The sequence below is a fragment of the Pipra filicauda genome, unplaced genomic scaffold, assembly GCF_003945595.2.
Source record: "Pipra filicauda isolate LSUMZ 115617 unplaced genomic scaffold, ASM394559v2 scaffold135_size2527700_pilon, whole genome shotgun sequence".
Taxonomy (NCBI): domain Eukaryota; kingdom Metazoa; phylum Chordata; class Aves; order Passeriformes; family Pipridae; genus Pipra; species Pipra filicauda.
The window spans coordinates 1,005,033-1,021,332 of NW_024103829.1; the positions used below are offsets into that span (position 1 = coordinate 1,005,033).

At 35.0% G+C, this 16,300-nt stretch overlaps 1 protein-coding gene across 1 annotated transcript in view; it reads left to right on the top strand.

The window, feature by feature from the left end:
• Positions 1-16,300, top strand: part of CDC14A (cell division cycle 14A) — a 56,817-nt gene that overhangs the window by 22,170 nt on the left and 18,347 nt on the right. Inside the window, 5 exon segments of the mRNA XM_039378331.1 lie at positions 166-245; positions 8,532-8,598; positions 10,721-10,783; positions 13,812-13,899; positions 15,102-15,332. Of these exon segments, the coding sequence (XP_039234265.1) occupies positions 166-245; positions 8,532-8,598; positions 10,721-10,783; positions 13,812-13,899; positions 15,102-15,332 (529 nt within the window).

Sequence of the window (16,300 nt, forward strand, 5' to 3'; positions counted from 1 at the left end):
TGTAGGTATCTCTTTTCTGACCTGTGTATGTCCATAGGAGTAGCTCATGAGGGAGTACAGTATGTATTCTTAGGAGTTTAGTGGGCTGAGGGAAGTTAACATCTGGTTCTTGACTTTTCAGGCTCAGGGCTGATTTTTTTTTTCCTCTTGCCCCATCCCTTTTAGGTAATATACTTGAAGAAAACACCAGAAGAGGCTTACAGGACACTTCTGTCTGGATCTAATCCACCGTATCTTCCATTTAGGTATGTGAACACAAGAAATGAGCCTAGCTTTTCTGGCTTGGATTTTGCTAAATAAATTTTTTTCAGATTGCCTTCCTAAAAAAGGGTTTCTTTTCTGTTTCAGACATTGTATCAAAATGACTGATGTCCAGAAAAAATAATTTTTACATCTGGTGGTATTACTTGCTTTGTATTGTGATAATAAATCATTTAGATTGATACAAGTTTTAAGTAAGATTCCTTGCAAACTGTCATTTTTTAAAAATAGTTCTCAGCATGTTTGCAATTTAGCAATTAAACCTTTTCTTCATCATGTATCATGTTTTACTATTTGGAAGTCATTCAAATATTTTAAATCTGTAAGTAGGTAGAGTTAAAGGAATAAAGGGAGTTGTATGCTGTTATATTTTCTCTTTTACAGAACAGGCGCTGATATTTGAGTTATTAAATGTTTTCAATTAATCATAGATAATTTCCATCAATCTGTCTTTATTCTCTGTACTAAGATCATATTGAGACCCAAATCTAGGGAGTCTTAGCTATCATGCCTATCTAATAAAGAGACTTCCAAATTTTTTTCATGGTGTGAACTATGCCCTTGTGCCTTATGAATGAGAATACCTCATGGTATTCCTATGCAAACACTGGCAATAAAAGTCAACTGCAAGAAGGTCAATATCCTCCTTTTCAGGGGAGTCAGCATTTTACAAGTAGTGTTCACTGTCAGCCAGCGCATTTGTAAATGTAGGCCTACCTTGTCTGTATCAAATTCATCTGATTCTTCAACCACTCAGCAAAGGAAGATCAGATTAGCTGTTCTCATACTTTGTATAGGAACCAGATGCAGTGTAAACTGTTGGGATGGTAGATTTTATGTCAAGACCAGTTTGACTACGAAATCTTAAACCATCAAACACGTTTTAAGGAGGTATTAAATCAGTGATAGCTTTTATTGGCAGAGAGCTTATACATTAACCAGGTCATTGATAGCTCTCCAAAGCCCAAGAAGTTCACCAAGCTAGTGGTATCCATATTTTTTCAGAGAATGATAAAAAATACTTGGTACATGGCATAAGAAAGTCAGTTATTTTAAATGTCAGTGTTTTTTAACTTCTCCAAATTCTGTATAAAACATGGGGGGGTGATCTTCGTTAGACAGAGAACAATGTCTTGCATGTGCCTTAGTATTGCTTGCATAAAGCTGTGCTCTATAATCTTCCTAGGCACAAAGATGAGGCTCAGCAGCCTGTAGTTCTCTGGCTCTTCCTTTCTACTCTTTTCAAAAACAGGAGCAATGTTTCCCTTTTTCCAGTCACTGGGGATTTTGCCTCACTGCCGTGACTTTTCAAATAGGATGGAGAGTGGCTTGGCAACAACATCAGCTCCCTTAGGACCCTGGGGCACATCTCATCAGGCCCCATGGCTGAATAGCTGCATCTTGTTCACCAATTAAAGACATCTACTGTTTGGATTTACAGTAAATATAGTTTTTAGGTTTTTCTCTCCCCTACCAAAGTAAAGGTTAAGGTGTGTAAAAAGAAGTTCTGACAAAGCGAAGAACTTTATTTGTCAGATCCCAAAATTGTAAGACAGAAAACTTGGGAGGAATACTGTGTTTACCAAACAGTCTCATATGATCCTATTTGCTCAAACCAAAGGCTACAGATCCTTGCCTTGCAACTAATTCCTCATAATAATGATGTTGATAGTAGTAGTAATAATAAAGTCGCTGTTTCTGCTTGACTGGTAAGGAGTAATGAAAGTAATTGGCTCTGTGATTTCTTGTGAGGCTGATAGGAACCACAGTAATAAATTTAATGGCACAAAAAAATTTCCTTTGAAGTGTTTTTAAATGATTATTCGAAGGAAATCCTCATGACTTTGGATTCATGAAATTCTGTTTCAAAATAGAATAGTTACCTAGTCTAGGGTCAGCAAAGAAGGCATCAAAAATATAGAAGAAACACAAAGATTTTCTGAAGATAACTTTTTATTATATACACAGAGCATTTTGTATTTTCTAAGGGAGAGCATACTAACCAAAAACATTGGAGAAGACAATGTCCGGCAAAGGGACTACTCAGTTTTTGCTGTCTGGGTTGGCAAAATAATTACAAAATTATAATTGTTTCACTCCATTTGTCAGCTTTAGGAGAAGAGGGCAATAAATTTAGAGAGTAAGAAGTATTCTGGAATGGAATTCCTTTGCAGTCTTTGTCTGTGTATTTCAAGCCCTAGGTTGTGTTGGCTAAAACTAAAGCACTTTTGACAGGTTTTGGGGTTTTTTGGTGGGTTTTCTCTGGTGTGGATGAGTTTTGGTGTTTGGGGTTTTCTTTGTTTTTTTAAACACAAAGTTTTGACTATTTTAAAGGATGGGAGGGAGGCAATCTTCTTGAGCAAAGCCTGGCTGTTTCTAGAAGGAATATAGTATTATGAGCTTTTGCTAGAAGAATTAAATGTCTTGATTTCTTGAGCATTCCCTCTTATATGGTGTGAGACTGGAAAGCACTTAAGTTTCTTTTGGATCTGCTTTGAACTACGTCAGATCTTGGCACTGGATTAGAGCTTAAGTAGATTCTGTTACCTGCGGTGTAGTTTGTCCTGCTGAGGAAGATGGGTGTGTAACCAACCTGTACCAGAGGTGAGACAAAGAGGAGGGAGGAAATAAACTGAAGGATTATGACAAGATAGGAGGCTGGATAAGAAGTGGGATATCTGATAGGGAAGCGGATATTTGGGATATTTGAACTCATAGGTAGAGTTTGGTATAGATGCATAAGGAGCTTAAGAATTACTCAGGCTGAGAGAAGGACAAGTAGATCTGATGGTGTGCAGTGGGGCAATCTAGATCAGGAGGGAATGGGGAAGAAATTATTTAATCCTCCTTCCTTGGTTTTCCAAGGCCTTTGAGATATTTCCCCCCGTGTCCATTTCAGGACATTTGAGAATCTCTGTTGCAAAATATAGCATAATACAGAGGCTCAAGCAATTGAACCCGTACTGGAAGCAGTAGCTCTGCCTTAGGTAGTATATCTGCTTGACACCAGACTGTACTGTGAAGAAACAAGTTGGTCTGTGAAGGAAATAATTTGAGATGTTAATCACTGCGATTCAGAGTTTGTTCTTGCAGCCTGGAACTTAGATACTATATAACTTCTATAGTATAGGTCAACTCTGTTTGAGTAGTTCAAGTGAAGAGTTTATCAGAGAGCAGTGATCAGTTAAGTGTTACAATTGGACTGTTTAACAAGTTTGTTAATTTGATATCTGAAGTGTCCTCTATTTGAAAAAAATAGACAACTTTGAATAAGTAGAAGCTGCAGGATTGTCAGAATCTTTGTGGAGTACTGAGGTAAGTTTACATGAAGTGATCACTGGGAAACTGATCTACTTTCATCTAGCTCAGTGACCTCAAAAAGCCTTAATCGGCTTAGGTCTTCAGCTGGTATTTCATTTAAAGACAGCTTCAGCAAATATAGTTCAGAGGTGGAAGGAAATCAGAATTCACCTCTTACAAGATACATGGAAATTTTGTTTTGTTTTTATGCTAGAAAAACTAAAGGCAACTTGAGATGATAAGGCACACTGTATTTGAGACACTTTAATCTTATTTTTGGCTGATTCACTGTCACTTGGTGACGCTCTAGTCTCTTGAAGATCTTACACATATCTTCTCACTTCCATTTAAAAAACAGTGCTAACACCAGTTAAAATTGTCATAAATACCAGTTACGTAGTGTGAAACAGTTTCAAATTTTTACCTCAAACTACTCTGTATTGACTTTATGTTCAAGAGAAAAAACAAATATATTTTAATATTATTATGTTCAGTCTCTAAATAATGACGTGAATTTCAGAGTTAGATTTTAGCGTGTGGTTTTTGGGGTTTGTTTCTTTATTGGCAAGTGCTGGGAAACAAACTGTTTTGTTATTGACAGCGCTTAGAGGTTTGGTGAAAGGGAAAGCATTATGCAGTATTGAGGTCAGCTACAACAACTGTGAAATGGGATGGGGGATATGCAACTCTGTAATGCCGGCTCAGATTCGTACTGAATCTGTGTTTCCTAGAAATATTCACATTTATTTCATTTTGAAAGCAGATAGAGTACTGTCAGGTAATAGCTGGTAAAACACTACTTGAAAAACAAGGTGCTTATACATTTGGCCATAAAAGACTGAAATAATACTGTAATAAAACATGTAATCAGCAACAAAAATCAGAGTGCTGCAAAGCAGCGGGAGATGTCTGTCTGTGCTCTGTTGCATTATTCTGATGTGAAATGAGGTTTTCCTTTTTCTTCTATGCTTTCTTAAACACAGACTTTGAGTTGAACAAAAAGGTGTAAGATTTGAAGTGCAAGTTTCACTTAAATGTTTTTGTACATGCCTATGTAGTCCCAGTGAGTTAAAAATTACTATTATCTTAAATGTAAGCACATGCATTAGTTTTCTGTAAGATACTATGCTGACTGTGTACAGTGGACAAAGGAGTAGAAAAAGTTTAAATAGGAAGGATGTCTGGAACTAATTTTAATTTAATCTAGAATATGTTTCTTTAAGATTAGTGAAGGTATTTTTTCTTTACAGTGCTCTTCCTCATGACTGTTAGTCCTTGCATTTGGTTTTACTGTGGAACAAAGTGTAACCCATTCAGAACCTATTGCATTTTATGCAAGCTAAGATCAGTATTATTAAGTATTGCTCTAAAACTTTTGGGATATATCTATCATTCTTAGAAAGAAAATGCATGCTCATGGATCTAGTGCCATGTAATAGCCAAAGTGGTATGAGAATAGCTGTATTTCTAACAGAATTTTAGTAAAGGTTAGTACTACTTCTGACAGTATCCAATGTTTTTGTCCACGGTTTAGAAATTTGTACAAAATCAGTAGGAAGGCAGGTTGGCACAAAGAATAGTGAAATTGCACAAGCTGCTCTGCATTAGCTTTTAATTATTTTGTTTTCTTCAGTAAATACATTCATTCAGGAGGATTCAAAAAACAAGTTTAAATTTGGGGATTTTATTTATGAAGCTTCTTAATGATTTCACATGACTTCTGACTGATTTCTCTGGGATAGAAAAAGAATTTGATAACCCAACCTCGGCCTGGAGGAAGTCACCTAGGTAATTGGGGGGAGATTTGATTTTCCTTGTAACAAATAAAGTATCAAAACAATTAGTGACTTAAAATACCTTAGCCAACTCCCTCTAAACAAAAAAGATATTTCACTCGAGTAATTTATTTAAAACATTCAGGAATTCAGGTCATGGTAAAATTCTTAATCTTTGCCTTTTGAGTATTTCATGGCCTTTCTTGAACATGTAGTCAGCAGTAAGATTGGCATTGTGCATCTGTCCTCTCTCACACTTCTGCAAAATACTTTTTGACTAAATTGTAAAGAAATACTGATGCTTCTCTGGAATAATGCGGAATCATCTTTTTGATAGGAAGACTGAGTATTAAAAGATGTCACTTCATAAGCATACTGTGACTTTTTGTCATAAATCTTCTTTAAAACATTGTTTTAATATTTAAAACAACTCTGTAAAGTGTATTTTGTGACTTGCTGTATGTTCTGAAACTTGTAAAATGGGTTTCATCTCCTAATACTGAATCCACAAGCACTTGCCTTACCTGTACTTCAGATATTGCTGTACTGTGTCAATAGATCCAGCATGCAGAGTCCTCATGGATTATATGTACAACTTCTGCCAGATTAATTTCTTTGTTCTTAGACCTAAAATGTAATACCTGCAGATAGTTTGGTTTAAAATTCTGGAGCATAAAACAGTAAAGTTTCAGAAAGTTTTGCATCTGGAATTGATTCTAATCAGCCAACTGTGCTTTTGGAAACTAGAGAAGAAAATATATATGTATATGTATTCCTGGCTTTACTCCAAAAAGGATTGGGAGTGCTAAAATAAAAATGACTGTGGCTTTAAAGAAAAAAAGTTGCATAGATTTTGTTCCATTATCTTGTTCTCCAAATTAGGATACAAGGAACTTTTATGATTTGCTTGTGTTTTCTTACCAGAAGATAGCTGAGGGACAGAGCAGGAGAGAGATATTATGGCAAGGTCTAATATGATATGCTCAGTACTTGCCCTGGTTCATCAAACAACATGATGCCCTTGAAGCCTTAGGTAATATAAGCCACTGCTTCTGGGTGTTGTTTCACTGCCACATTGCACTGTTGTTCATACCTGTTGCTTATGTTTTCATTACGTTATTGCATTCTGCCATGAAGGATAGATGGGGGTGTGAGTTTTTGAGATGTCAACTCTTTAAAAAAACATTAGAATACTGCTATTCTTTGAGTTTCTGGAAAATTGGGATTAGGTTTAAACAACTTTTTATTTGGCCATTCCAAAACTTTGACTCTTTTTAATTTTCCTAGCTTTCAGTCTTCCTACTGTTTCACTGTGTGTGGATGGCAGGTGTCAGTTGGGGCACACCTACTTTAATGATTAGGTGCACACCAGCAGAAATGAGAGGTGTGAGACATGGATGGTGGAGGCAATCCATGTCAGCTGCCACCATCCCTGTGCACGTCACTGGTAATAGCTGTCTGTGGGAACTGGAGCTAGGAGTTCTGTACACCTGGGATTCTGATAGGCTTATCTTGTACATCTAGGTCAAGTTCATTGTCTTCTCTCCCTCTCTCATAGTATTTCTTATTAATGGATTAGAGATTATGTGGCCTTTTCCCTCAATATTGTTTTCCTGTACTGCACTATCAAATGCCTTATCAGTCAAAGAAGTAGTTATATACATACAGATAAAATATAACTTATACTTTTGTTTTAGCAAACTAACATGTAAAATAGAACATCTGCTATGATCATATCTTCCATTCATAGTTCTCTAAATATTTAATGGGTTTGGATTTTATTTTTGTCGGCCTCTTCAGAAAACCAGTGCAGCTTTTAAAAACTTTCTGCTCTGTATGTGTTTCCAATGGGTCCTTCAGTTTTTTTGCTCAGAAGACTTTTTTGTGTGCTAAAATGCTTTTGTGCTAAAATGATCTATTATCCACTTTTACTTTGTCAAAAATGTATTGTCTGTAAAGTTCATATTTTGCTGCTTTGATATGTTCTGCTTTATCTAGTGTAATGAAAATACTGGGTTCTCGTTTTTTAAAACTTCCCTGTTGGATTTGGATATGGAGAGTTTATACACACTTAAAAGTTCCCTTTCCAAAACATTATGATTGTGCTTTAATAATCTAATTATTCAAAAGCTTTTCTAGAGTAGCCTGTCTGTAATATGACACTGCCAAGGATACAGCTTTTCATTTTCTTAAAAACATTTTCTATGAACATCATTGCTTGTTCAAAACTGCTATACTTATTCTACTCTTAAAGAATAGGTGAGAATATTCTGCCCTTAAAGTACTTGAGATTGAAGGAGCATATCAGTATAACAAGCTTCGTACTGCTTATAGCAAGTTTTCAATGAAAGATTAAAATTTTGAATCAGTTATAGATTAAATATATATTTGGGTGAAATGTAAAATTTTGCAGTTCTGATGAATTGCAGTTCTTAGGACTCTCTAAGATAGCTTAGAGCAAAGCTAGAAAAGACTTCTTTAATGAGTGATAAGGAAATAGTCTGCTCAGGAAGAATTTGTTAAAATCGAACTGGTCTGAAAAAGTACTTTTTCATTTTTCCACAATGCATTTTTTTGGTGGTGGTGGTTGGTATGGGGTTTTTTTATGTTAGTGTCTCTTACCACTTGAACATGTTTTGATTTGGAGTCTCATTTCATCTTCTAAAGACAAATTGTAATTTTCATAGTGGTAGAACTGAGGTTAAGTAATTTTAAATTTAGTTATATCTGGATAACTTTGAATCACATCTGTAATCAGGCATCAAAACGAAGGCCTATAAATTAATTCCAAACTAGTAGTCTGTTTGCTTGTCCCTGTTAGACAGTGTAACTCAATTAAGATTTGAATAATGGTTAAAGCAAGCTTTGTTTTATTTGCTGTTGTCATTATACAATTGAGAGAGGATGCAAAGCTTCCTGTTCCAGTGTAGTATAAATGATTTGAAAAAGGGCACATAGCTAGCTGATGTAAAATATGCACTTAAAATTACATGCAGTATCTAATTGCACTTTGAGCTGCGTCTTGGGCAGGGGAGTTTTTTAGCATGAACAAGCTTCTAAAAAGATGTCTTCTTTGGGAATTCAGAGTTCTCAAAAGGAATTGAATAGCTGAAATGTATTCTGTTGCGTGCTGCCTTTCCCCAAGTTCCTAAAATAATTCTGTGTATATTAAATTCATTTGTATTAAATCTATAGGGATGCTTCATTTGGAAACTGCACGTACAATCTTACCATCTTGGACTGTTTACAGGGAGTAAATAAGGTAATATTTTTCCTTAGCAAAACAGGTTTAAATTGATTTTTAAATCATGAAGGAAAATACTGTTAAAATAGCTTAGAAAATCTGATCTCAAAAGGTGTGCGAATGAGTAGTATGCTCTCATGAAGCCTGAGGTACTGAGGATTGTGTTTGAGTAGTGCCAGCGGAGGAAGGTTACACTTCTACTGGCTGGCCTAGCCTTTGACAGCTTTCTGAACTTCACCTCATGACTTGGAACATGCAAATGCACCAGACCTGGCTGGAGGCAGCTTTTAACAACCAAGGCACTGTGCTAGATCTGCTAATAGATCATTTATAACCATGGGGAAGAGGGACTAACAGGTGGATAATGTCAAGTGATACAGAATACACAGGTATACTGTGACTTAATCTGAGCAGTTTTTGCATGTACTTGGGCCAAACTTTCCCCCAAAACACTTGGTTCAGTGTTTGACGCTAATCTTTTCAGAATTGTTTAAAAACAATTGAAGCTAAGGTATCTTATTGGTGGTTTGATGTCTCACTTTCAATAGTCCTGGGCAATATTAAGCTCCAGTATTGCTTTTTTAAAAAAATGCTACCTCACATTTTACTTGTCAGCCTTTAAATTTTGTTTATCATTTCCCATTGATCTTGATGAAGGGAGCAGGCTATAGGAGCAGTTCTGTACAGACACTTTATAGACCATTTGTAATCCTTAAAAGTATGGCAAAACAAGTGTTTTTAAAAATTGAAAAAAGATCAAGCTTAATATTTTTAGTTCTGTGGGGGTGGGAAAGGAGCTGTCAGTTAACAGCAAGACTGTAATTTGTGAGGCATTCTACAGATCCTGAAGCTCTGAAGTAGTCAGTGCAGTCATTGTAACTTATCTGCAACAAAGACATCAAAAGGACTGTGAGAATCAGTTTTCCTCCTTTCTTCTCATAAAATTTATTACTGAATTTTTGTCCAGTTCACTTACAGAGGAAAAAATACTTCAAGCAGAAACCCTATGCCTTAATTTAAAGTAGTCTTACCTGGATAAATTTGGTGTTCCTGTGCATGTACATCATATACATGTAATTCAGGAGGCCTGCAAGTTCTGGAGTGCAGCCAGCCAGCCATGCTTAAATGAAATACCTGTCTCAAAATCAGCTGTTCAGACAAACCTCTCAGTATCTTAGGTTTCATGACAGTCCAGTCACTGAGCCTGTGTTTTCTGTAATAAAGCTAGCTGTGATTTTTGTTTTGTCCTAAAAAGGTGCTCTATATGTAGGAAATAATAGCAGTCTGATGATTATTTTTTTTAAATCATAGATCTGTTAATTTTTTATCACTCCTTAATCCCAGAATATTGTGTAATATCTACACTTCTCAGAATGGAATAGATTCAGTATAAATACATGCTGAAGAAATGCCTTGTGCCTATTCTTTGAAATAAACTTGTGCTATGAATTCTGTATTCATAGAATTGTTTTCAATATGGTATTATACACAAAACTTCAGTACAAAATTGGCATATTTAATAATAGTACAGTAATCAAATACAAAACTTCTTTCAATCCTGTAACAGACACTGTCTAATGTAGTCTAGTGAACTTTATCTGTGTATTAAAAGAAGTAATAAAATGCAGGTTATGCATGGTACTGTATTCTGTACATGCCATTTTGCCTAGGTATTATGGTGATAAAACCAGAGTATCATATAAAGTATGGAAAATGAATAAACTCTCAATGTTCTCAATGTTTTATGTCCAACTGCATGAAAATACATTCAAGCATAGAAATCACTGAATGAGTGTATGACAAAAAGGGAATTGCTTTTTACTTGTCATCTGCAATACAGAAGAAAATCACACATGGTGGGGTGGGGAGAATCAGTTTTATAATTTAAGTGATATGCAACAACTTTGTGTCCCATCATATTGTCTTTGAAGGGGAAATAATGAATCTAACATGTTTCAGTGACATTGTTGTAGTTTTTGTTGTCTGTGTTGTTAATCTGTGCAAAATGTAATGTTGTCTTAACAAAAAGGCTTCAATAAACATAAACAACTAGGGATTTAGTTCTGATTCTCAAAGTAGTATTATAAAATGAAATTATATATCTTATTTCAGTATAAACTGACACCTTGTTGCCTTTTAGGCTTTGCAGCATGGATTTTTTGACTTTAAGACATTTGATGTGGAGGAATATGAACACTATGAGGTTTGTACATTTAATAATGAGTTGAATGTGTTTGGTTTACCTAAAATAAGAGTACACAGTATCCCACAACTTAAAACGTACTGGAAACACATTTTAATTCAAGTAAAACCCAGTGTTCATACGTAAGGTATGTGATGATGATGATGACATTGAAACATGTATGCTCTGTGTGAAAAACACACAGCATTAATATCTTTGCAATTTCAGTGCATCACATAATAAATCTACCCTTTTCTTGCAGCCTTTCTGGCTTCTGTGATGTCTTTCATGTTTTCCCAGCCTTCCCCCAGGATCCGATCCAAAGTTTCTCAGCTGACTCACAGAATATGTGTTTTCTTGCAGCACTTCTTAGCTGCTTCTTGTGTTCCTAATAGTCCCAAATATATGTCAAATTTCTTTATTCCCACATAGATTAAGGACATTTTGAACTTTTTTTTTAGTGAAGGAGGCATTATATGGAGATTCTAATAATGGAAATACACACAAAATATTTCCTGATGAAGTCCCAGAAGGCTAACAGATGTCATTTGTTGTTTTACCAACCATTTTACAACTTAAGTATAGACAAACTCTGGTTGTCTCTGGATGCTTCTAGGGCTTTGTAACATACACACCTTTATCTGCTGGAAGAAGAAAGTTATTTCAAGCTACATTACCTTAGAGAAGCTTTAAAATGTGCCCGTGCTGTAGCTGTGAATTGGGCTGTGTACAGAGGAAATTTCAGGCACAGAAGGTGTATGTACATATGGTCCAGAACAGTTGTATTGGACCTCGTCTTTGGAACTCTCCTAAATTCCTGAAATTTTATTGGTTAAGCAGAAAGATATATATTCAAATATTTAGTATACCTCTAGTCTATGTATTAAACTCTCTGGTTTTTTAGACTTGTGTTACTTTACTGTAGCCAGTATTCTTCTGCTATTCTTCCCCTCTATTGCAATTTTCAGAAAACTTGGGAATAGAGTTGCTCAGTCTGAAAGCGTCCATTTTAAGAGCATTTCCTGTATGTATTTCAGATACATACTGAATTACATCATGAATGTTGAAGACAGTGAAGGCAGAAGAGGAATAAACAGTGGGAAAACATAATTAATAGCACAAATCTGTACAGTATCTGTTGTTTGCAATCAGCAGTCTGTAACAGAGAGCTATTCACAATACTAGAAAGCATTTGTAGGATTTCTCTGTCCTGTAATGTTTCATATTGATTAGGTTGAGAAATTGGTATAGCTTCTGCTGAATTACCAAAATTAAATGAACAGGAACAAAAATTGAAAGTATTGCTGCTTTTTTTACTTAATCTATGTACAAAAGGAAAAGGCCTGTTTTAGAAATAAATGGTACTTGGGAATTATTAGGAATTCTAATTCTGTCTATGAGGTAGGCATTAGTTGGCCTCAAAAAAAGTATTATAATAATTGACTAAAGGTATTTCATTGTCTTGTTTAATGCTTAACATCATTTTAGTTTGTGAAAAGTACATGTGTGTGAACGATGTTTACAGTATGCTGCTTACTGAGTTTAAGAAGCAAGAACTTGGAATCATCTTTAGTTTTTTGTCCATTTTTTGATATGTCTTCTCTTTTTTTACACATCGTGGTCAGCTTTATGTGTAGATATGTCCTGTGCTATATTTCAAAAACTTTAATTGTTTCAGGTTTTTGCTATGTTAGGTCTTCAAGTGTGTGGTTATGTGGAGAAAAGTTGCATACGACTTAAATGGAGCAGGCTAAAGGAAATTTTATTTCTCGTTTATAGTTCTTTTATCGTACTATATTATAAAGGCAGCTAATTCCCCTTTTGTTGGACTAGATGTAAATTACTGAAGTTCTTAAGTTTTTGAGTAATAATGTTGTTTGCATGTACGTAAATTTTAAGCAATATGAACTGCAGATATCTAAGTGATTCGCAATAACCCCTGTAACTATAAAGAACTACTTAATTCACAAATAAAACTGGTAATACAAATACAAAAATACTTCTAACTTACTGAACAGGACTTCTTCCCTAAAGGGAGTAAAGGTGCTACAGTCTTGAGTTTGTGGTCTGTGACACAAATCGAGCGCGGGGTCCTGGCTTGGCAGTGAGGTTGGCTCACTAGTGCTTATGCAACCCCTGTGTGAGGACATTTGGAGCAAGCCTAATGCGTTCAGCTAAGCCAACAGTTGGTGAATTGATTACAGTGATGTCCATTATCAGAACCTTTCACTCATTAGGATGTTTTGATGAGCTGAGAGCTAAAAACACAAGCTTAATAATGCAGTTGAACTGAGTGCCATGTCCTTAAAAGTCACGCTGAGAATAACTGCATTGCCAAATGAGGAATGAGCAGTCTTCAATTAAAAAAAGAAAAGAAGGCAGTTCTGAACTACAGTTCATGTTACGTATTTCCAAAGAAGCTTTCATTTTTAGCACTGACAGAATTTGAAGAGCCTTTTCAAAGTTTTTATGTAAATGTGAGCAAGAAATGCAAAATGTCAGTTTGAAAGTTTTTTGGAATTTAGTCTTTTTATTTGATTTATACTTTTCTTTGATTACTGGCTCATCAGAGCTTATGCCAATATGTAAATTTCAGTTTCTACAGGGAAAAGATAATTCTTTTGGAGGCTAATTGGTTTTTTATTAGTTTTCTGTGATTTGGGTTTTTTAGCCAGTGCCTTACAGAGAAGCATTTTTCTTTAGTCTTTGATTAAAACATAGAAAAATGTCGGTTTGTCAGTGTTGATATTAATAGGTATCCTAAAACACTGAACAGTCTAAAGGAGAAATCTTAGATAAAGGATATGTCAGCTTTTATTGGAAAACTTCAGCAAGTTTTGTTTCCATTTTATTTTATTAAGAGATTTCTGAGAAGCAGCTTATGGTTAGTTTGTCCCATATAGATAAGCTAGCTAATTACATTTGAAGCATTTTGTTTTAATGCAGCAAGAACACAGTAAAAAATAAAATAAAATATTGAGTAATTTTTTTAACCTTGTATAATCAGGTATTAAAATGCTTTCCTCTTTCTCTTCTGAAATTTTTGTAGCGAGTGGAAAATGGTGACTTCAACTGGATTATTCCGGGAAAATTTTTGGCTTTTAGTGGACCACACCCAAAAAGCAAACTTGAAAATGGTATGGTGTATGTTTTAATGATATTCTATGATCTTATTTTTCCAGCATGTCGAATTGTCAGAGCAAATAAGAAGATAAAGAGGTTTATAGATCAGTTTTAATCCTGAGAAATAATCATTCAGTGAGCATTTTATATATGATCATAGAACTTAATTCAAAAGGTTTTGGAATTTTTGCTAGAAGAGTTTTAATTCTTCTAACAGTCAATGACTTTCATTCTGTATCAAAGTGCCTGAGAAACTTTGGTCCCTTAATTTTCTCCTGGAACCTGGAGACAGTAAATTGATACAGTAAATATGCAGAATTAAAGGCGAGTTGCATAAAGCACAGAAGACTGTTAAAAAGTTTGTAACAAAAACCAGGAAAGACTTTAAAAAGAAGCTTGCCTTTACTACTGAAGAACTATTTACAACATGTGTATAACTGAAAATTGCTAAATTAGCACTAACACTAAAATCCAGTTGTGAAACACTAAATAAGCCTCACCCAGGTGAGTGTAAGTGCATATCATAAACCTACATTTTTCTCATTATGTTGAGATTCTAATTGCATTTATTAATGCATATATGACTTGTCCTAAGCAGCTGTGTTGTGGTTGGTTTTTGACCTCCCTGCCTGTGCCCCCATCTTCATCTAGAGGATCCTTTTGTCTCTCAACAGAGAACCAAGGCAATAAAGCTTTTTTACTGCAGCATAGGGCAAGAATGTCTGTAGTGCTGCAGTTTATTCTTTGACCCGTTTGTTCTTTAACTCTTTCCTCTCATCCATAATATAGATCAGCACTCTATTTTCCTCATAAACAGTGTTTCCTCTTAAAGCATGTTTTTATTTTCATCTGCAGCTTGACTGTCTGTCTGTATATAGACAGCTGTTCTGAAATGCTGAGTTCATATATGTGCCTAGCTTTATGTATAGAACCCTCCTTGCAGAGGGGAGTGGGGGCTAAACAGGAGACAGCACAGTGTTTCTCACATACTGTGCTTTAACATTCTTCCTCCTGATACTTTTTTAATAATAGTGGTCTTCATGAGTGTTTTTTGACAATTTTTTATATCATTTAACATGTTTATTTTGAATAAAATATTAAAGCATTTTTAATATTAATGTTGATAATTCAAGGAAGGTTTGGGGGGCAATTTTCACTAGTAGGGCTTTGAACTTTATCTATGGTGTTCAGTGATTGTGGCTTTCTTTTTTTATAGGTTATCCCCTTCATGCACCTGAAGCCTACTTTCCCTATTTCAAGAAACATAACGTCACATCAATCATAAGACTAAACAAAAAAATTTATGAGGCAAAACGCTTTACTGATGCTGGTTTCGAGCATTATGACCTGTTCTTCATAGATGGAAGCACACCAAGTGACAGTATAGTTCAGAGGTTCCTGACCATCTGTGAAAATGCTGACGGTGCCATTGCTGTACATTGTAAAGGTGTGGGCACTTACTTCTCGGATCAAAGTTCAAAATATCTATAAATCCATAGAGTTTATCCAGAAATAAAGCATTTAACAAATAACACTTCCTGGTTGTGAAAGTAATATTGCTTTATGATACTTGACTAAATATATGCCAAATATTTGTTATTTTCATGTGTATATTAAGTTCTTTCATCCTACACTGTTACTTTCAGCAACTGACAATCTGTTGTTCATTGTTCTGTTTTTTTCTTAATATCAACTTGAAAACATGAGATTTCGTTGATGCAGGTTTCTCCTTTGCATTATGCTTTTACAGCATTATGATAATTGGCTAGGAAATGTAAAAGACTAAAAGGTTTTCTTTGTGCTTTTGGACTGTTCTACATTTTTCTGTTCAGTATGAATTCCACATTTCAATTTAATATGAGTTATTGTGATGCTAGCATTTCAAACCAGCCTAATTCAGCAAATCAGCCCAAAAATACACAAAATATGCTTAGAACAAAGGCTTTGAAGGGTTCAGCTTGATTTATGTTTCGTGTTGTGTAAAGACATTGTGGAGACGAATGTCTTGCCGATCAGAAGCAAGAATGATGCTATTCATAATTTTCCTATGAACAATAAACATGCATATCAAAGATAAATGCTTTATTTGCTAACAAGTTGCTATGGTTGCTAGAAACCAGAAATTGTGGCATTAATAAGCTGGACATCTGCTATTTGGCTAAATGAGAGTATAAACTATTGATTAGCAGGAGTACGTTATTCTCCAGGTTTGGTTGCTAAAGGAATATAACATAATTTCTATTGAGATATACATGTGCTTTCTAAACTGAAGTATTTTTGGTCTTTTGTCTGACCATTTAATAAGCAAACTAACGATCTTATTCTTTTTAGTTTTTTACAGCCTTCTAGATAAGCCTATACAAAGTTAAATCAACAGCTAAGTCAGACCTAACTCAGATTTAATATATTGCAGAG